This window comes from Phoca vitulina, unplaced genomic scaffold (assembly GCF_004348235.1).
Source record: "Phoca vitulina isolate PV1807 unplaced genomic scaffold, GSC_HSeal_1.0 scaffold83, whole genome shotgun sequence".
Classification (NCBI taxonomy): Eukaryota; Metazoa; Chordata; class Mammalia; order Carnivora; family Phocidae; genus Phoca; species Phoca vitulina.
The window spans coordinates 3,087,823-3,109,940 of record NW_022589786.1 but is presented as its reverse complement, the minus strand read 5'-3'; the positions used below and the strand labels follow the sequence as shown (position 1 = coordinate 3,109,940).

The 22,118-nt window shown below is 42.3% G+C and overlaps 1 protein-coding gene and 1 pseudogene across 2 annotated transcripts; one reads left to right on the top strand and one right to left on the bottom strand.

Annotated features, from left to right (window-relative positions):
* SLC26A2 (solute carrier family 26 member 2) lies at positions 1 to 18,369 on the bottom strand. 2 transcript variants are annotated; one of them, XM_032395338.1, is made up of 4 exons: positions 18,114 to 18,369; positions 5,388 to 5,565; positions 3,389 to 4,121; positions 2 to 1,666 (listed from the first exon to the last, which is right to left on the bottom strand). In XM_032395338.1, exons 3-4 carry the CDS (start codon positions 4,094 to 4,096, stop codon positions 149 to 151), a joined length of 2,226 nt encoding a protein of 741 aa, XP_032251229.1. In that variant the 5' UTR covers positions 4,097 to 4,121; positions 5,388 to 5,565; positions 18,114 to 18,369; the 3' UTR covers positions 2 to 148. The 2 variants fall into 2 exon arrangements, with proteins under 2 accessions (XP_032251230.1, XP_032251229.1); XM_032395339.1 differs by lacking the exon at positions 5,388 to 5,565 and having other exon boundaries at positions 1 to 1,666.
* LOC116626165 lies at positions 9,039 to 9,272 on the top strand (annotated as a pseudogene).
* Positions 18,370 to 22,118: the final 3,749 nt, after the last annotated feature.

The following is a 22,118-nucleotide window of genomic DNA, read 5'->3' as shown; positions in this document are numbered from 1 at the left end:
GGCAGACGCTTAACCGACTGAGCCACCCAGGCGTCCCAGGTTAAAATTTCAAGTGCAGCAGTTTCCACTGTGGAACTAGAAAATGTTATATACTTCAAACCTTAACCTATTGGCTGGACATCATTCTCCTTTCCATCCACTTTCTCAGTCAATCACTGGAAAGGCTCAGCCCATTGGGAATACATACTCCTTTCTGATTCTGATATTCTGCAAAGGCCACTGCTTCATACACACTATAAAAGAGAAGGTTTTCTTCTTCCTCTTTGAAATACTCTCCGGAGGCCAGGGAATCCCTCACAGAGGGACTGCATTGAGCCAGCAGAACCTGGACGCCAATGGCTTCATAATCTCTGCGAACTTCTTTCAGTGTATGGATCCCTGCTGTGTCTAAAAACTGTATTGCGCTGCAGTCAATCACTACGGTATGAAGCTCCAAGGGATCATAGGAAAGTTGCACTGAAACTTCGTCCTGGATTCCACTGAGAATCACTGTTTCCTTTGTGATCTTTCTCTTTGCGGCCTTCTTCTGTGCTGCCTTTACTAAGATTGGGTTGAGAGTTTTTTTGTATAAAGCAGATTTAAAACATTCTTTGTTTATGTAGTAGAGAGGGGCTACAAAACGGAATATCTTGATGCCCGGCTTAGTCTGAAGATTCTTGTAAGCAGACACGGATTCAAAGATTTCAGACTCTTCCACCAAACCAAGCAATGAAGTCTTTGGCTTCTGAGTGCGGAGAATGACACAAAACATAGAAAAACAAACCCCAATTAGCAGGCCTATTTCAGTACTTATCAGTGCAGAGGACAGCATGGTAACAAACCAGATAACTGTATCCATTCTGCTAACCTTCCACATCTTGGGCAGATCCTTAAATTTGCGTAGGGCTCCCCGGAGATTTACAATGGTGATTACACCAAGGACACTTTTCTGAAGGGAATAGAATAGAGGAGCTATTACCAGGAGGACCAACAAAAGAACCGAGGCTGTCACCACACCAGAAAGCTGAGTTTGGCAGCCTGTTGATTCTTTAACCAAGGTCTTTGCAAGAGCTGCGCTGGTAGTAAAGCAGTGGAAGAAGGAGGGGATGATATTGCAAAAGCCAATGGCATACATTTCCTGATTGGCTTTGACCGTGTAGCCATGTTTCTTGGCAAACATCTCAGAAAGTGATACAGTGATAGCAAAACCAATGATCGAAATAGCTATTGCATCTACAGCCAAACTAGGAATTAGGTTCCAGTCTGGTGCTTTCGGTGGCATAAACCCCGTGGGAATGGGCCCAGCAATACTGGTATTGTATTTCTCATTTAGTTTTCCAAAATGAGAGGCTAATGTGGCTGCCACGACGACAATGAGTTCAGTAGGAATCGGTGCCTTAAGCTTGGACTTGAAGTGCTCATTGAGTTCTTTGGTTGGCAAAAGAACCAAAAGGCACAAAAGGCTGGTGATGAGATCACAGAGATTGGTCTTATGGATGTTTCTGAAGATTTGTATCCAAGTAGTGATGAGCGAGCCCACACCGTTACTCCGAGGAAGGCTGAGCCCAAGGAGATACTTGGCCTGAGATGTAAGAATAGTGAAGGAGGCACCCGTGACAAATCCACTCAGCAAGGCGTCTGAGAGGTAGACGGAAACAAAGCCCACTTGGAAGAAGCCCATCGCTACCTGGAAGGAAGGATATACAAGTGTTACATGTAAGTGTCAAAGAGCTTCTAAACCCTCCAATAAATACCCTGGCATTGCTTTGCATGGAGACATACCATTGGGGCATCACAAAATGTCAGAGGTAGAAAAAAACGCAATTGTACATCAGTCCTCTCGTTTTACAAAGAGAGGGCTCATTTTACTGACACTCAGAGGGCTAAGCAACTAGCCCAAAGTCACACTGTTACTCAGCCCAGATGAGACAAGAACTTAGGATTCGCCTTCTTCTACAATGTTTCTTAAATACGAATAAAGCTCAGACCTCTTTGAAAAAGAAAAAATTCTTAAGGATCCACAAGAAATTATAAAAACTCAAACTGGAAAAATTCTCCTAATTAAAAAACCATGTGTTTTCATTAAATTACAAATCATTACAATAAAAGTGAAGTTTTAACTGATAAAACAAAAAGCTGGATTCACATCAAAGAATCACATTTAAAATTATTATAGAACACACTCTTTAACCTCATGCTGAGAAACTATTCTCATTCAGTGTATATGTGCTTATGCCAAACTGCTCCCCATACTAAATCTGCATCCTCAAAGACAAAACTTTTTTATTTCTTTATTTTTTCCTCTTCCCAATGATTCCTCAGAATTCTACGGAGCCCTTTCTCATTGGTGAAACATACTAATAAAAAAGCAAAAACGGACCCTGCAGAGCATCACTCTTCTGCACATTATCCACTTCTCCCTCTCCTCTTCACCAGGAACAACATGAAGTGAGCTACTCTCCCCCTGCCCATATTGGAACCAAATGCCTATAAGAGAGAAGAGGTTTAATGCTGGCATTAACTCCTGGATGCCAAAAGACAGGGGCATGATGATAACGGTGGGTTAGTAGATTCTATGGGAGACCCGAAGAGAATCTCATTTTCTAATCCTTTCTTCTGGCTAATAACATGAAATAGTGGTTCTCAACTTGTTCCCCAGAAGTCCAAGAAAATTGCTATCTGTGGTGAGAGTTACTCACTAGAGCAGCAAATCTAAAGGTGGGGAGAGGAGGCACCTATAATTTGAAACCTCCTGCCCTCTTCCTTTTGCCAACCCTCAGCCTGTCATCCTCCTCCTGCTTGTTAATGCCGACTCTGCCAATAACCAACCACACACCATCTCAAGCAAACTCATTGTTTCTCAACATATAAAATGAAGGAGTTGTACTGAGTGATCTCAGGTCCCTTTCTGGTCAACATTTTTATGACCAAATAATGACAATCTGGCTGACTGAAACTCATTGGTTAAGAGGGCAGCCTAAGATTGAGAAGAGAGAAGCAGCCGTAACTTACCTGGGGAGTCAGACCAGGGTTTGAATTTTGGCTCTATCCCTCACATATCCTAAGCAGCATTCAACGAATGACAGCTTTACTCATTATGATCTCTGAGATCCTTTACAGATCTGACATTTCAGGTACAGTGATTTCTTTTGCTAGAAGTAACCACTTCCTCCACTGTTTCTTTTTTCTTTTTTTTTTTTTTAAAGATTTTATTTATTTATTTGACAGAGAGAGACACAGCGAGAGAGGGAACACAAGCAGGGGGAGTGGGAGAGGGAGAAGCAGGCTTCCTGCCGAGCAGGGAGCCCGATGTGGGGCTCGATCCCAGGACCCTGGGATCATGACCTGAGCCGAAGGCAGACGCTTAACGACTGAGCCACCCAGGCGCCCCTCCTCCACTGTTTCTTACCTGGTAAACTCCAGCCATAAAGGTCACAGTGCTGCCGACGGTAATTGCATAGCAACTTCTGTCACACAGCCAGTCTGATGTCTGGTTTAATGACGCGCTCCCATTTGAAACCATTCCTAAGGTAGAAGGCACGTTTCCGGCAGTGTCATAGCCAGCTTTGTGTAGTTCTCGGTCAACTACCTCACCAATCATAAGGCACAAGATTCCAAAAATGCCCACAGAGATGTGATGGGAGGTGCCCAACAGGAAATAAATGATGCTGGCAAAAAAAGACGTGTACAGACCATAGATAGGCTCTTGACCAGCCAAGAGGGAATAGGCAATGGACTGGGGCACTAATAAGATGCCCACAATCAGGCCAGACATCACATCCCCTAAAATGTTTTTCTTCAGATCATATTTTGGGAGCCATTGCAAAACAGGAAGGAAACCCAAAATCATATTTTTGGCTTTGGCTGGACTGCACCGGCAACTCTTCTGCAGTTTTTTAGTGACAAATTGCTTGAAGTTAGTACTTGGTTTCTCCTGAGGCTCCATATGGATCCTACGATAAGGTGTGCATTGATCGCTGGCTTCAAATTGCTTCAAGCCGGTACTTGACTCCTTTTCAAGCTCCGGATGCATATCAGACAGAGGACTGTGTTGGTGATTTCCTTCAACTGAATTCTTGGGTGACAGATCATATTGCTCTTTACTTTCCAAAGACATTTCTGGAGATAGATGCTTTAGCCTCCTACAGTGAAGAAAACACCAGAATTAATGGATTAAGTAATTCTCAGTGCTCACACATTTTAACAGTTCTATTTGTCATTCATGAGAGTTAAGGAGTTCAGTTTGGGGATAGGTATCTTATATTCACTTTCTTTAGTTGAGCTTCATATGTCTTGATCAGGGAAAACAAAAACAAAAAACAGACTACAAATAGCCAAGTCAAAGCAAATAAGTCATTGGGTATAGGACTTCCCAAAAGTATAAACCATCAAGAATTCTTCTTCATGTCTGCGTGGCTCCCCCTGCAGTTTTTTCCTCTAGAAAAGGTATCAGGGTGGCCTGTCTCCTCCTGCTATCACTGTCTTCTTTCCAAGTTTTTCACTTCCAGGGGTACCGCAAACAGGATCTAGTCTCAAACCTTCACTGCTACCTGCAAGTCCCTGAAACATAAGATGGTCTTTTTCTCGGGGCACGTGGGTGGCTCAGTCGTTAGGCGTCTGCCTTCGGCTCAGGTCATGATCCCAGGGTCCTGGGATCAAGCCCCGCATCAGGCTCCCTGCTCCGCAGGAAGCCTGCTTTCCCTCTTCTACTCCCCCTGCTTGTGTTCCATCTCTCGCTGTGTCTCTCTCTGTCAAATAAATAAAATCTAAAAAAAAAAAAAAAAGATGGTCTTCTTCTTGGAGTAGACCATAAACTGTTTACCAGATACTTCACAAATCAATGTCTTTGAGTTAGATGTTTGCTTAGCTTAGAATGGCCATTGACCTCTCTGCCCATCAAGATTCTAATCATTTTTATACCCAGTTAAAATGCTACCTCTTCTACACCGACCAATCCCCTAGCTCAAGTGAATCACTATACCCTCTGTGTCCCATAGCATTTTGCACCTTCATTATAGTACTAATCACACTCTTCTGTTAGTTAAGTAAGAGTCTCTCTAGCTCCTGGAGGAAAGGATATCTTGTTCATCATTGTAATCACCAACAAATACATAGCAACTCTGAGACAGTAGGCTTACAAAATGTTTGAATCAAAGAACAAATGAACACACAACTTTATGACTGTGGCCAAACAGAGATAAAATATACTAAATGGAAGACTCAGAAAATTTCCTGTTTTGGAACTGACAGAAAAATATATGCTTTATTGTAAAAGTAACACACATTAATTTTTTTTGGATGAAGGGGCTATAGCTGGTCATCCCACTTAACAAGAGTGAAATAATAGTTACTTGATGGTCTTATTAAGTAGATAAAGAAGAAAAGAACAGATTTAGATGACCACTTACCCTGAGCAAGTCAATCAGATTTGTGGATACACACAGCAGCTCTTCATTCCTCAATGCAACCCGTCTATAACTCTCTTCTTACTTCCTACTCAGGCCAAGCTAGTTTGAATAAATTTCTTATGTCCTTCTATTTTGGAACAGCTCTTAGTGATTCCTGGGTCAAAAGGCTTTTCCAAACCTAAGAAATGCAAAAGAGGCATAAGAAAAAACTAAGAAAATCTAAATTTTGCCCTACATGGCTGCTATCTGGGAAGGAAAAAGATAAAAGTTAATACTAGAAAATGCAACAGAGTGATAGCAACTGTAAGAAAGAATTGAATTGAAATACTAAAAGTGAAAAACACAGTAACAGATGAAGAATGAATGCCTCTGACAGGGTCATCAACATACTTGACAGAGCCGAAGAAAGAATCCATGAAATTGAGGACAGGTCAATAGAAATTACCCAAACTGAAAAAGAAAGAGAAAAACAGAATTTTTTTTTTTTTAAATCAATTAACAATAATGTAAGAGAACATCCAAGAGCTATGGGACATATTGAGCAATCTAACTTATGTACAATTGGAATCTCAAAAGGAGAGGACAAAGAATGGGCAGAAAAAATATTTGAAGACATAGTAGCCAAGAATTTTCCAAAATTAAAGACAGACACCAAACTATAGATCCAAGAATCTCAGAGAATACCAAAAAGAACAAATACAGAAACAAAAACAAAACTCTACACCTACATATATCATATTCAAGCTGCTGAAAACAAAGATAAAATCCTGAAGACAAAGAACAGCCTGATGACAGCCAAATTAAAAACACACATTAAACACACTGGAACAAAGGCAAAAATTATAGCCGACTTCTCATCTGAAACATCAGAAGATAAAAGAGTAATGCCTTTACCACAGAAAAACAGCTGCCAACCCAGAATTCTATACCCAGAGAAAATATCTTTTAAAAGATGGAGAAGTAAAAACTTTCTCAGAAAAACACTAAGAGAATTTCCAGTAGACCAGCACTACTATATATACATATAGCTGACAGAAAGTACGTCTACACAATACACAACAAAGAAATAAAGTCCAGGAATGGAACATATGAAAATAAAATAATTTTTTAATTTAAAATATCTTTAATTGCTCTAAAAGATAAACATCTAAGCAACAATAAGAATGTATTTTGTTTATAGCATATGCAAAATAAAATGTATAAAAATAGCACAAAAAATGGGTAGAGGAATTGGGAATTGTAGGGTCTTAAGCTAGATGTGAAGTGATACATTATTATTTGAAGGTAGGCTCTGATTATAGATGTATATTGTAAACCCAAGAGTAACCACTAAATTTTTTTAAAGGTATAAATAATAAGTCAATTGTAGAGATAAAATGGGATCATAAAAAATTCTCAATCCAAAAGAAAACAAAGAAAGAGGAAAAAGGGGACCAAAAGTAGATAGAACACATTGAAAACAGCTTGCAAGATGGTAGAGTTTATCTTTTTTTTTTATGTTATGTTAATCACCACACATTACATCATTAGTTTTTGATGTAATGTCCCATGATTCATTGTTTGCATATAACACCCAGTGCTCCATGCAGAATGTGCCCTCTTTAATACCCATCACCAGGCTAACCCATCCCCCCACCCCCCTCCCCTCTAGAACCCTCAGTTTGTTTTTCAGAGTCCATAGTTTCTCATGGTTCGTCTCCCCCTCCAATTTCCCCCCCTTCACTTTTCCCTTCCTACTATCTTCTTCTTCTTCTTCTTCTTTTTTTTTTTTTTTAACATATAATGTATTATTTGTTTCAGAGGTACAGGTCTGTGGTTCAACAGTCTTACACAATTCACAGCGCTCACTATAGCACATACCCTCCCCAATGTCTATCACCCAGCCACCCCATCCCTCCCACCCCCAACCACTCCAGCAACCCTCAGTTTGTTTCCTGAGATTAAGAATTCCTCATATCAGTGAGGTCATATGATACATGTCTTTCTCTGATTGACTTATTTCGCTCAGCATAATACCCTCCAGTTCCATCCTCGTCGTTGCAAATGGCAAGATTTCATTCCTTTTGATGGCTGCATAATATTCCATTGCATATATATACCATAACTTCTTTATCCATTCATCTGTCGATGGACATCTTGGCTCTTTCCACAGTTTGACTATTGTGGACATTGCTGCTATAAACATTGGGGTGCACGTACCCCTTCGGATCCCAGTGCAATTGCTGGATCGTATGGTAGCTCTATTTTCAACTTTTTGAGGAACCCCCATACTGTTTTCCAGAGTGGCTGCACCAGCTTGCATTCCCACCAACAGTGTAGGAGGGTTCCCCTTTCTCCACATCCCCGCCAACATCTGTCATTTCCTGACTTGTTAATTTTAGCCATTCTGATTGGTGTGAGGTGATATCTCACTGAGGTTTTGATTTGGATTTCCCTGATGCCGAGCAATGTTGAGCACTTTTTCATGTGTCTGTTGGCCATTTGGATGTCTTCTTTGGAAAAATGTCTGTTCATGTCTTCTGCCCATTTCTTGATTGGATCATTTGTTCTTTGGGTGTTGAGTTTAAGAAGTTCTTTATAGATTTTGGATACTAGCCCTTTATCTGATATGTCATTTGCAAATATCTTCTCCCATTCTGTCGGTTGTCTTTTGGTTTTGTTAACTGTTTCCTTTGCTGTGCAAAAGCTTTTTATCTTGATGAAGTCCCAATTTTCGCCATTGCTTCCCTTGCCTTTGGCGATGTTTCTAGGAAGAAGTTGCTGTGAAGAGGTCGAAGAGGTTGCTGCCTGTGTTCTCCTTTAGGATTTTGATGGACTCCTGTCTCACATTTAGTCTTCTAACCATTTTGAGTCTATTTTTGTGTGTGGTGTAAGGAAATGGTCCAGTTTCATTCTTCTGCATGTGGCTGTCCAATTTTCCCAACACCATCTGTTGAAGAGACTGTCTTTTTTCCATTGGACATTCTTTCCTGCTTTGTCGAAGATTAGTTGACCATAGAGTTGAGGGTCCATTTCTGGGCTCTCTAGTCTGTTCCAGTGATCTATGTGTCTATTTTTGTGCCAGTACCATACAAGATGGTAGAGTTTAAAACAAATGGAAATAATTACAACTGTGAATGGTCTAAAGGTGTCAATTAAAAGGTAGTGAGTGTCAGATTGGATTAAAAAAATAAAACCCAACTATATGCTATCTATAAGAAACCCAATATTTATTTATTTATTTACTTACTTATATTTGAGAGAGAGCACGACAGGAAGGGTGGGGGGAGAGGCAGAGGGAGAGAAAGAATCTTAAGCAGGCTCCACGCCCAGCATGGAGCCTGACACAGAGCTAGATCTCAGGACCCTGACGTCATGACCTGAGCTGAGATCAAGAGTCAGACACTTAACCAACTGAGCCACCCAGGCACCCCAAGAAACCTACTTTAAATATAGATAGATTATTTTATATATATATATATATATATATAGAAAGCACTTGCCCAATGTAGTCATTTATTTAGCTTGTAAGTGACTGAGCCAGGTAATAAAATCCAGATTTTAGGACTCTAAGCATAGCTCTTTTTGAGCATGATGCTATTCCTATCACCTATCTAATTAGCTTTCTCTAACCTCAGATACTTCAAAACACGTTAGAATTCAGCTACCCTAAGCTTTGCGCAGTGGCAGTATCGTAGCCAATGAGGTTTATCCGAGGCGCGATTATTGCTAATAGAATTCAGCTACCCTACACATCCCACTTTCACCTACCTGCTACCTAGCACTGACAACTACAAACTTGTACCCCATTCTCCGTTCGCTATACTCTTGGCCATGGTCCTTTTTCAGCTCTAGCTCTCAAAAATTTAGGCATTCATTCACAAACAGTCCTAGCAGTGGAACTGACAGAGCCATCAGTCTGAATCCAAAAGCCCTCTATAGTCTCCTTTATCTGTCCTACTCACCTCCTAAAATTCTCCTCAACACTATATTTTTTTCTTTTTCATACGTATATTAAAACTCAAGGCAACATAAAGCTACTTTAAAAATTGTCTTAAAACTAAATTGTAGGTATGACCTTCATACAAACTAAACTCCTTGAAAGCAAGCTCCACTCTAATTCATCTTTGTATCCTCCAAAATGTCCAGGTATATGCTTTCTAAAAATAGGAACTACAACATTTGCTAAGCAAATAACTCAAATACAGAAAAAAAAGTAGGATGCAAAGCAATATTTCTTTTCAAGTGGAAATATCTCCTTTGGGATATATTTTTCAAATATCCCTTTTTGCACCAAAATCCTCTCATTTCCCCAAGGCAATTACTGCTTTCAATTATAGTATTCATCAACTGCTTCATGAAAATTAAGAGATGACAGTGTTTATCCTTGGAATAGAGCCTACAGCCAGACAGCCATTTTAAGGAAGTTGAAATACAAACTGTACATTGCCTGAAGATCAATAAAACATGATTCTACTGTAGCGTCGAGGCTAGTTTCTCCCTTTACTAACTTTACTCACTAAGAGTGAGAAAAGAAAAGGTTCAAGAGGAAAACACTCGAACTGTCCACATTACTTTGCAGGAATCAGAAGGAAAAACAATAAAACGTTTGAAAAGTACATTTACACAGGCATGCATTAAACAACAGGAGTTCAGGCAACACCAAAAGGAAAGACATTTCTGTACTTTCTTCTTCAACTGCACACATGCAGCTGTGACCACCTAGAGGGTAGTCTGGATCCAGATGAGTAATCAGCAGCACTGGCACAATTCCCGTGTGAATTACCGAGAGGCTAGAGCCCTGGACTAGAAGAGAGCTTACGTCTCTTCTATATATGCCCGATAGTGGTCAGCCAACTTCTATTTGAAGATTTGGATATAAGCAAAACAATGTCTACTTTTGGTAATTACAGCATATAATTTTAACTAACAGTGCTTATATAACAGTTTTGCAATTTGTGAAACTGAAATGCCTCTTCAGAGGGCAATCGTTTTCAGAGGAGAACGGTAAAGTCGGCCTCTGAAACATAACGGTTCCATAGTCATGTTTTGTTCGACCTGGATGTATGTGCCACCACGACTCACTGCTACATAAAACCGAAGCTGCCAACTACCATGATCACAGCATCTGCACAGGGGAGAAATCTCCAAGAGCTGGAGTAGTTTAGAAAGGCTTCAAGGGAAGAACCGGTCTCATGTCTCACCTGGGCTCTAAAGTCTGGGTCAGAGTTGAAAGAATAAGAGAGGACTTGGAAAATGTATGGGGGAGAAGAAAACTCAGAGATCGTTCTGAGGTTGTTAGAAAAGAAATTAGAATGTTTACAGCACCAGAGGCACATGGGAAATTGGTTTAAGAGGAAGCTTTTGCAAAGGTACCTGGGGGAGATCCTGGAGGATCCTGTATGCCAGATTAAAAAAGGTAGACTTTGATCTGCAGACAGCACAGAATCCCTGAAGGTTTCTGAGAAGGGTTTAAAATATCACGCATTTGATAAATAATTATATATTATCTTATTACATCTTCTGATCTGTTATGCTAATATTTCTTTTCCTACTAAGCAATTAATATTTTACTTTTTTTGCCTTTTATGAATAAAGAAATAGCTTAAGATAAAAAAACTAAACCATAAACAGGTACAACTAAGGCAGAGTCTCCATTTACACAGTACCATCTGATCCTCCAACTCACTGTTGCCCAACAAATCCAGGGAAGATCATAGCTTCCATACCCATCTCCATCCCATTCACAGGTAACTGCAGTCAGGATGACTGGAGCCTAGGCAACTGTTCCAGGCCCTTGCCCAAGACTGAGAAGTTAGCACTGTGAGAGGGCAGGCCTCCTGGAAGAAAAGGAAGGACTGCTGCCCATTGGATGAAAATTCAGACCCATCCTTGTTCTGTGGGTTTGCAACCCTTGCTTACTCCACAAATGTTCATTAGTGCCAACAAGCCCTCCAAGGTTGGATTGGTTAACTTTTCTATGGGAGCTCCTAGAGATTGGGTACTGGTCTTCATCACATCATAAATATTTACTAAGCACCTACTATAAGCGAACCACTGTGCTAGACACAATGCATCAGAACCTAGACCCCAAACGGAGGGGTCAATCTTTCTTTTCCCTACCCCACGAATCCTATATATGATCCATCAGTAAGTCCTGGCTGCTCTTCTCCCTACTGCCCCAAGGACCTGGCATCTAACCACTTTTCACTCCCCTCCACCATCACATCTCATCTGGGCTACTCTAATAGCCTACGAAATCTGAACCCTGCCTGCCTCTCCACCCTCATTTCCTACTGGCCTTCTTGCTGTTCCTGGAACATGCCAAGTTGATTCCCTTTTCAGGGTCTTTGCACTTGCGCAAGTTCTCTTTGCCTGGAATAATCACCCCCCAGATCTTTGCAGGTTTTTTCTCATCCTTCAGGTCTCAGCTGATGTATCATCTCCTTAGAGAGACCTTCCTTGAACATTCCAAAGAAAATAATAATTCCACCCCATTATTCTCTAAACCCTTACCTGGCTTTATTTCTTCAGAGCACTTTCACAGTAACTTTTGAAATTCTATTATGTATTCATACATTAAAGAAACTATTACAGTCTTTCTCACACATACTGTAACCCCAGTACCAGAAACAATGCTTAGCACATAACAGATCAATAAGTTCTTGCTAAAATGAATAAGAAACCCAGTTTTTACCCACAGTCAAAGGGTTAAGACAATTATAAACAGATAAGCTATAACACTCTAAGTGCCATTAACAGAGGTTTGTCGTATTCTGAGAGTGGAGAATAGGGTATAGGCCAATGTGAGGAAGTTGCAAATAAGAAAGGAAAGGAAATTCAGGGCAGTTGAAAGTCCTAGTATAATCTAAGACCCAGGAAAAAGTCACCCAGAATGCCAGATTCCTGGGGTGAAGCAGCAGGAGATTAAGACTAGAGTGAAAGATTAGTTTCTCATTTGATCCCAAGGAGCCTGGACTTCATCCTGTAGGCTACGGCTGACAAAGGCATAAACTCCAAGGCAGGGCAGGGGTGCAAGAGGTTTGACATTTCAGCGGTACAACCAGACAAGAGACAGTAAAGGAGGACAAATCTAAGACGAATCGTGAGGTGGACCACACAAAAGGAAGAATGATGTATAGGAATATGCAGGAGGAAATGGAAAGAAAGGAGACAACAAGAAGTTTGACTTAGGTTTCATAGGTCTGACATTTCTATTAGATGTCCAAATGAGGATGTCCAGTGAGCACTTAGAAATGGGGTATCAAGCACAAGAGAGAAGCTGAAACTGGAAAAATAAATGAAGAGAGGAGGAGTATATTGGTCATTAGCACATAAATGCTATCTCATTTTTCTCTGAATTCCCATTGTTTCGATGTTCAATAAACGCGCTGAATATATGCTTTACCTTCTCAACTGGATTAAAAATTGTTCAAGGAGATATTTTACATTTTTTGTAAACTCTCACAATACCTAGCATAAAATTTGGCACACAGAAGGCATTTAATAAATATTTTGTTAATGGACTGGTTTCTATTTTTAAAAAGCTGTTTTAACAAAAAAAATTCCAAAAAGAATTACCTTTGACTGTTAAAATCTGATTTTTGTTTCTCTGAAAGATAATTGATACACTGCTGGTGGGAATGTAAAGTGGTACAAACCCTGGTGGAAAACAGTCTGGTAGTTCCTCAAACAGAGAGAATCACTATATGACCCAACAATTCCACTCTTAGGTATATAACCCCCCCAAAATAAAAATTAAAAACAGGGACTGAAATACTTGTCTACCACTGTTCATAATAGCATTATTCACAACAGCCCAAAGGTGGAAGCAACCTATGTATCCACCCACAGATGAGTGGATAAACACCGTGGTACAAGCCATACAATGGAATATTGTTTAGCCACTAAAAACGAATGTAGTTCTGATATTCTTTATCTACATCATGGATGAACTCTGAACCCGTGATGCTAAGTGAAAGAAGCCAGGCACAAAAGGACTAACACTGCATGATTCCACTTACAAGAGATATCTACAACAGGCAAATTTTTAGAGACAGAAAATAGATTAGAGATTACCAGGGACTGCAGGGAATGATTTCTTGCTTAATGGTTACAGTCTCTGTTTTAAGTTTTAAAAATAACGACTATAGATAGTTACAAAACATTGTGGAATTGTACTTAATGTACTAAACTGTAAATTTAAAATGGTTAAAATGGCCAATTTTATGGTTTTTTAAAAAGATTTTATTTCTTGACAGAGAAAGAGCAGGCAAGCACAAACAGCGGGGGGGGGGGGGGGGGCAGCGGCAGAGGGAGAGGGAGAAGCAGGCTCCCCACTGACCAGGGACCGCAATGGTCCTGGGATCATGACCTGAGCCAAAGGCAGTTGCTTAACCAATTGAGCCACCCAGGCGCCCCCAATTTTATGTTAAATATATATTTTAACATAAACAAAAGTAGGAGGAGAGGAAGCATAGTACTATAAGGTTCTTATGCTATACACAAAATGGTTTAATATCACTGAAGGTAGGCTGTGATAAATTAAGGATTCCTACTATAAACCCTAATGCAATTCCATTAATCACAAAGAGTTATGGCTAATAAACCAACAAAGGAGATAAAATGGAATCACAGAAAATACTGAATAATCCAAAAGCAGACAGAGAAGGGGAAATAAATAGCAACCCTATAAAATAAACTAGATCTAAAGTTTGTGGAAAACTTGCAGTCTTAACATTAACCTATTATTGAGGTGAACAAGTCCTCTACCAAGAGACTCTCTTCACTTATGTGGAAAAATCTCAGTTAAACTAGGCTGTAATTGGTGTGGGCTGTGTAGTTTGCAAATAATTTTTTTTTTTTTTAAGATTTTATTTATTTATTTGACAGAGACAGCGAGAGCAGGAACACAAGCAGGGGGAGTGGGAGAGGGAGAAGCAGGCTTCCCGCTGAGCAGGGAGCCCGATGTAGGACTCGATCCCAGGACCCTGGGATCATGACCTGAGCCGAAGGCAGCCGCCCAACGACTGAGCCACCCAGGCACCCCAGTTTACAAATGATTTTGACTGGAGCCAAAGCCTGTCTGATTCACACCTACTCTGTCTCTGGACTGCTTATTTTGAAACTCTTCAAATCTTCAGAAAAGTTAAAAGAATGATACATGGAACACTGGCTATTCACAATTCACCTATTACACAACTTAACAATTCACCAATTGTTAATGTTTTGCTACATCTGCACTTCTGCACTCTCCAAACATACTTGTTTGGGGTTTTTTCCGTTCAACTACTTGAAAACCACAGACATATTTTAGCCTTAAACACTTAATGGGAACATTTTTTTTTTTTAAGATTTTACTTATTTATTTGCCAGAGAGAAAGAGAGCACAAGCAGGGGGAGCTGCAGGCAGAGGGAGAAGCAGGCTCCCCGCTGAGCAGGGAGCCCGATGCTCGATCCCAGGACCACGGGATCATGACCTGAGCTGAAGGCAGACGCCACCAACTGAGCCACCCAGGCGTCCCGGAACCAACATTTTTGAACCACCATGCTATGCTCCCTCTTCTTCAAGAGAAACATTCATTAACAACATGAGATCAAACCATTTGGATACACTCTTCAAAAATCTGCAATGGTTCCCCACCTTCTACTGCATATAACCTAAAAAGCTGAGTATAGGCTTCTCTCCATGAATGAGCTGAACCTGCCTTTCTTTTGCTTCCTTCCATGCACTGGTGCATCCATGAAAATATTAAGCATCCTTTGTTCCTCTGGGTCTTCGCTCATGTTGTTTGTTCATCTGGAATGCCTTTTCCTTCTATCTCCATCTATCTTGGTCCTTTTCCTAATCCTTAAAGGCCCACCTCAAATGCCACAGGACAAGGGGGCTGAAACTCCTCTGGCTATGCGGCCCTGACATATTCCATATAACTACTTAGCACTTAAAGTTACATGTCTTTCAAACTACAGTATTCATTTAAAGGCAAACATCAAGTCATCCTCATTCCTACATAACCCAACACCTTACCCAATGCCTCCCATTGGTGTATACAGTGGTATACCTATATTTATTGAAATGAACGAACAGGTGAAGTTTCAAGTAAATGTAATAAAGACAAAAAAGTCTTCCTATTTTCCAGTCATCACAAATGATTAACAATGTTCATTTACGTCCGTGAGGCAAAAAGAAGAACCACCATATAGCTTATACCAGTAGTACAAGCGCTATGATGTATTATTCTGGCATAAAGCCCAATGTAAGACAGAAAAGTAAAATACCCAAGAGGGAAATAACTTAATGTAAAACCACGATCGAATTATTAAATAGTTCCTTAACAGTAATTCAATGCTTTCAAAAATATTTCACATACACCTCCCATTTGACTCCTCAATAAATCTGAGAACAGGTTATGAATCCTCTCCTCCGGTCACCTGCTCAACTAGTAGGACCAGATTCTCAACCCTCATTTTCCCATTTCCAAGGTTCCCTCTCTTTCTAAAATACCACCTCACCCCCAAATTTGTTTCCTTGCTAAGAAGTTTTAAGAGCTAGCTCAAATCAATATTTCGTGGTTAAGTGCTCAACTCATTTCTGAATCTTATTAATTTTAATAAGTGAAGGTAACAAACTGCTTGAAGCAGTTTACACAACATTATTGAAGCAGGTTTGGTAAAGGATTAAGAATAAAATTACTTATCTTTCATATGACACACATGCATTGGTAACATTTTCATTTTCCTTCTCTATCAGGAGAAACAATGTAAAATTTACCTCTATAACTACACTTTGGTTAGAATAATTCATATCCCAGCCAAGAGTCAAACAACCCAAGCAGGTTCCTACCTCCATCTACTTTTGCTGGCCCTCTAACTGGAATGCTGCTTGGGGCTATGTTCATGGCTTTGTCTCTTGCTTCTTTTAGGTTTCTGTTCAACTCCTGTCCTAATCAGTTCCTTCCCAGACACAACTTCTAAAACCATTGCTGCCACCTTGCCTCCCTCCTGGGCCCATCCCTGCCCTGCACTCCTATCGCACTTACTTGGCTTTATTTTTCTCCATGGCCTTTCTCACCATCTCGCACTACATTCATTCATTCATTCATTCATTCATTCATTTATGGTTAATTGTCTTTCTCATGAGGACAGGAACTTGCTTTGTTTTGTTGACAGTTGTTATCTCCTATGCCTTGAACCATGTACAGCACCTAGTAAGTGCTTAACAAATATTTGTTGAGTGAATGGATGAATGATAGCTTAATAGCTATGGAGTAAAGAAAAAGCAGTGACCCCTCTCTCTCCACCTCCATTCACCATAACTAAGCTATGTCAAGAAATTACAGTTTGGCAACCATCTGCTTGGGGGTTTATGCTCACTAAAAGTAATGTCAATGCTCAAAATGCTCACCCCTCATAAATCTAATCTAGACTTCTCCAAAGCCCAGAATATGTAAATTCTCGATCTTCCCCTGGGAGGCAGCATATTATAGTACAGTGATATTCAAATGCAGAGATCTTTTAAAATTCAGATTCTCAGGCAAATTCAGGAATGAGATCCAAGACTGCACCCTGGGTGACTCAGAGCCAGTGAGGTGAGGGCCATACTAGGAGAATCACTGGGTATGTACTGGAGTCAGACAGATCTCTATTCAGATCCCAGCTACAGTATTCAACAACTGTATGGCACTGGTGAAAAACCTCATTTTACTCAGCATCAATTTCTCACCTATAAAATGGGAATAACATTATCTAACTTGCAAGTTGTATAAAGCTAACACAAGTACTTAACACAGTGCCTGGCACATGGCATTTGTTCAATAAACGACAGCTACTAGTCTGTCCTTTGAGATTCTTGAAGGGAAAAAATGGGCTTACTTCTTCCAACAGGACTGGCTCTCCATTTCTTACTCACTCGATTTTCAAAAACAAGAATTTCTGCTTTCCCCAATATTGGATATCACATAGTTCCAGATTTTATATAAAGAGCCCTAGAAATAAGGAAATGGAAAAAAGGAACTGGAATGGGTGCCAGAAAGTTTAATGGGTGCCTGTATATTTCTAACTCACGTGGTCCCCAATCTGTGCAAAGAAAGGGCCCAGGCTGATATTCTGTGAGTCTGGAACAGCTGGGTACAAGTCCTAGCTCTGCAAATGACTTACTGTATAATGTCAGGCAAAGATCTGGCCCGCTCTGTGTCCTTTCAGTGTCCCTATCTATCCAGCGAAAGCATTTCAACTTAGTCTACGAAGAAGTACAGTTCCTGATGTGTACCTAACCAGGTGTGTGGTTTTAAAAACCAAGATAATGAAGTTCTCTCGCGTGTCCAAGCCTCAGTTTCCCCATCTGTCCAAGGGTGGGAGGCCGGGTGGTGGTGGCGGCTCCGATCTCCTCGGTCTTTCTCCCAGTTATCTGGGTTCGAGACGGTTAGATGAGGACTCCGGCAGAAGAACAGCACCGTTATCTACGAGGTGCGGGGGCCCCGACGAGATGTGGGGTAGAGGGTGGGTAGCCGAGAAGCAGGGTCGGGACGGCCGCGGTGGGAGAGGGGGGCTTGGCTCCGGCTCCCGCCCCTGCTGACCGAGGGTACAACCCCGACGCACGCCCACCTACCACGGCCTGGCCACGACGCCGGGGCTTCCTCCCACCACGCCTCGGACACGGGCCAGGATGCCGCCAAGAGGGGCCGGCTGACCGCACGCATGCCGGCACCGCTCCCTTCTCCCTTCTCGCGTCCCCTCCCCACTTCTCACCTCTCAGTGTTGGGCCTCCCCGCTCAACGAGGGCTCGCGGCACGTCCTCCGCCGTGGCGGGACTGAGCGGACACCGCGGCGCGAGCAGAGGTAGCCTGGTCCCGGGCCGGCCTCCCTTTAACCCGCCCGTCCCCTTCTCCGCCCATCGCCCAGCCCCCGAAAAAGGCGGGGCCCGGGCGGGACCGCGGGGAGCAGCCAGGAGCCCCCGACCGAGAGGTGCGGAAGACCCAACCAGTACAACCATTCAGGAGGTGGCGGTCACGTGGCCCCGTCGGCGAGCGACGCGGCCGCCAGCCAATGACTCGGCCCGGCCCGCGGGGGTACCGCCCCCCTGGCCGCTCTCCTCCTCACCATTGGCTGCCCTGGGCAGCGGAGCCACGAGTCCCAGCTTCTTAGGGCGATTCCTCCTCCGATCGCGCCTGCGAGGAGTTATTGCCGGTTTTCCGCCTTAACTCTGAAGGCGCAGGGAGGAAAACGTGTCAGGAGAAATCCGGAAGCGTTCTGTCTAGAGCTGTTAAGTGTTCTGCGTTTGCGTGAGGGCAAGGTCTTGATCGCTGATTCCTTGGAACCCCATTCCCTCCCACCCCCGCCTTGTAGATGGGGAGTGAAGGCCCAGAATGGGGAAAGGTCAGCTGGGAAGTTAGGGGATTTTGCCCTCAGTGTAACCTACTCTCCACTGAAGGTCCCAATAGCCAGAGTTGCCTTTTACCATGTGAATAAAAATGTAAGAATAAATATGAAATATAATTCCAACCTCGTTTAAAATCATCAGTGGGTTGTCTTGACATTTATATATAGATAAAATCAAATTCCTCCCTATTCTTTTGAGGCCCTGAATGCTCTGGGCCCTGGCGCCTTTCTCCTCACCGGACATCTGTCTTTCCTTCTCTGCTCTCCACCCATCCTGGCCTCCTTTGCCCACCAAGCTTGTTCTCTTTTGGGACCCGAACACTGGTTCCTAATGCCTGGTTTCTTTCTAGTCTCAGGTCGTAAACTAAAAGCCCACTCTCTCTCTCCCCACAGAGGCGTACCTACCGTGCCAGTCACATCCTACCGTGTCATCCTGCTTTAATGATCTGCCCCCTAACTGGGCCCTCTCTGATATTGAATACATGTTTATTCATTCTTTCTTCCTCTTGTTTATAGCCGGCGGGAGCGGGGAAGGGATGGGTGTGGAAGGTCAAGAGCACCTGTGAAAGAAGCAAAATGGTTAACTTCCTTTCCTTCCCTTTCCAGTGAACCTCTTTTTTTTTTTTTTTTTTAAGATTTTATTTATTTATTTGATAGAGACAGAGCGAGAGAGGGAACACAATCAGGGGGAGTGGGAGAGGGAGAAGCAGGCTTCCCGCTGAGCGGGGAGCCCGATGTGGGGCTCGATCCCAGGACCCTGGGACCATAACCTGAGCCGAAGGCAGACGCTTAACGACTGAGCCACCCAGGCGCCCCTCCAGTGAACCTCTTCACAGTAATTTTAAGGAATTCCATTTCTTGTCTAGAGATGATCCTCAAGTTTCTGTCAACCATCAGATCCAGAGCTTCCAGAAGTCACAAGCCATATTGGGAATCAGAACACCTGGGTTCTACTGCTGATGCTGTCCCTTGTGACTGGAGATAAGTCAGTAGCCATCAGTGTTCTCATTTCTCCAAAGGTAGTTGATGCCCCCCCACCCCCCACACCTAATGTGCCCCTCCCTCCTAGACCTGGAGATGGTCAAGTAAGACAGTGAGTGTGAAGTACTTTGCCAGCTCCCTGTAGGCCTGCAAAACAGACAGTGGCAACAGATGCTGATTTCTGGATGTATATTTCTGGATGCACAAAACTGTTCACATTCATTATTTAATTTAATCCTAATAGCAGCTTTCAAGGAGGTGCTATGTTATGATGCTCCCTTTATAGGTGAGGAAATGAGACTCAGAGATGTTAGGTGACTTGCCCAAGGTCCCAGTTAGTAAGTGACAGTAATATGATTTTAACCCGGTTACATCTGATGGCAAAGCCCACTCTTAACCACTACACCCATTGTGTTGGTCAAATGTAAGAATCCACCTTGCATCCTTGCATGTAATAGACACCAATAAAAACTGGTGTCTATTTAATAATTTAATAATGGCTATGATTTTCTTTCTCTTATTTCATGCTTTTTAATCCACATTACAGATGAGGAAGCTGAGGGTCAGAATATTAAGTTACTTAAGAGGTCATGCAACTAGCCAGAAGTGGATTTTGAGGTGGGACAGAGGTGAATTTTCAAACTGAGAGCTGCCAGATGCCAAAACCCAAGAACCTGTGGCACTGACCCATGCAAGGGGAAGGTGCTAGAGAGGAGCTTTAGGCAAGTCATTGGTGCCTCTCTCCCTCCCAGTTCAGCATCTCCAACTGCTATTTAATGCAGTGGGCCTCTCTGCCTCCCCACACACACATCCCAAGGGGCCCCTGGAAGCAGACTTGGGTCTGCCATTCCTACCTTACCTTTGTCAATGCTCTAGGCCCCTGCTGCAGGAATCTAAGAGGTGAAACAGATAACCAAATCCCTGCTAATCTGCTTTTCCTCAATAACAGCAGGTCAGCCGCCCAGCCAGCCAGAAGCCATGTAAGCCTGGGCATTTTCCCTCCTGTTGGTCTCGGAATTCACAGAGGTGCTGGCAGCTGGAGGGTCGCGTATTATAGCCATTACTCTGTCCCCAGCCACTTTCCAAAGAGTAACTAAAGTGGGAGTGTTGTGGGCCAAGGGGTAAGTCATTTCAGGTGAGAAGCCACTTGAGGAATTACCTCTGCAGCACTTGCTGACCAGCCACACTTCCCAGGTAGGACAGGTCACTTGCTCTGAGGCCTTGCTCTAGTGGGTCCCAGGCTGACTCCCATTATTGAATAGACTATTCCCGATTTGCTATTCTGATTTATTTTCACTGCTATGGGTGTTTTACTTTTTTTCTTTTTTTTTTTTAAATTTGATTGTTCTTGAAAACTGGTAACATGTACAAGTAAATTTAAAAGATCAAAAAGTTTAGGATGAAAAGTAAGTCTTTCTCCCACACTATCCATTCTTACCCCATTGTTCCTTCTGGAAGCAAACACAGCACCAGTTTCTTGTGTTACCTTCTGGTTATTCTATACCAACAGTTCTCAGTCCTGGCTACCCACCAGAATCTCCTGGAGAACTTTTAAAAGATAACAATGTTTGGGTCCCCTTCCCAGATATTATGATCGATTGAATTCGAGTAGAGTGGGCTCAGGCATTGATATTTTTAAAAGCCCCCCAGGAGATTCTAATGCACACAGAGGGTTGGCAAACCAGTGATCTACGCAGATACGAGACTATATCTCTTTAAACAAAAGGGACATACAATATACACTATTTTACATTTTTTAAAAATGAACAGTTGAAGGCTGTTCCATATCAGTGCATAAAGAGCTCCTTTCTGGCTATCTATTGCTGAGTAACAAATCACTCCAAAACTCAGTGGCTTAAAACAACAGTTATCATTTTGCTAATTTGCAGTTTCTGTGGGTCAGGAATTTGCTAAGAGCTTGACTGGGTGGTGTCTCATAGACCTACAGTCAGAGAGTGGCCAGGGTGGGGACAGGGCATGGGAATGAAGCAGCTGAAGGCTGTCTGGCCCTCTCCTCGTGACTCTCTGTGTGGGCTAGTTTGGGCTTCCTCACACCATGGCAGTCTCAGAGCAGTCTGTGCTTAAATGACAGCTAAGGACTTAAAGAGCCAGTGTTCCAGCAAACAAAGAGGACCCTGTAAAGCCTTTTACAATCTAGCCTCGAAAGGCACATAGCTTCACTTCTATTGCACTTAGTTGGTTGAAAGTCATAAATGCCTGACCAAGGGGTCCCACCTAGGTGGCTCAGTCAGTCCATCTGACTTTTGATTTCAGCTCAGGTCTTGATCTCAGGGTCTTGAGTTCAAGCCCCACATTGGGCTCCATGCTGGGCATGGCGCCTACAAGAAAAGAAAGAAAGAAAGAAAGAAAGAAAGAAAGAAAGAAAGAAAGAAA

Bases quoted from the DNA above. Each gene is read 5' to 3' on its own strand.
- SLC26A2 (XM_032395339.1), bottom strand. From the start codon at position 4,096: ATGTCTTTGGAAAGTAAAGAGCAATATGATCTGTCACCCAAGAATTCA. The intron at 1,667-3,388 runs GTAAGAAACAGT...CCTTCCTTCCAG, and splicing joins TTATGGCTGGAGTTTACCAG to GTAGCGATGGGCTTCTTCCA.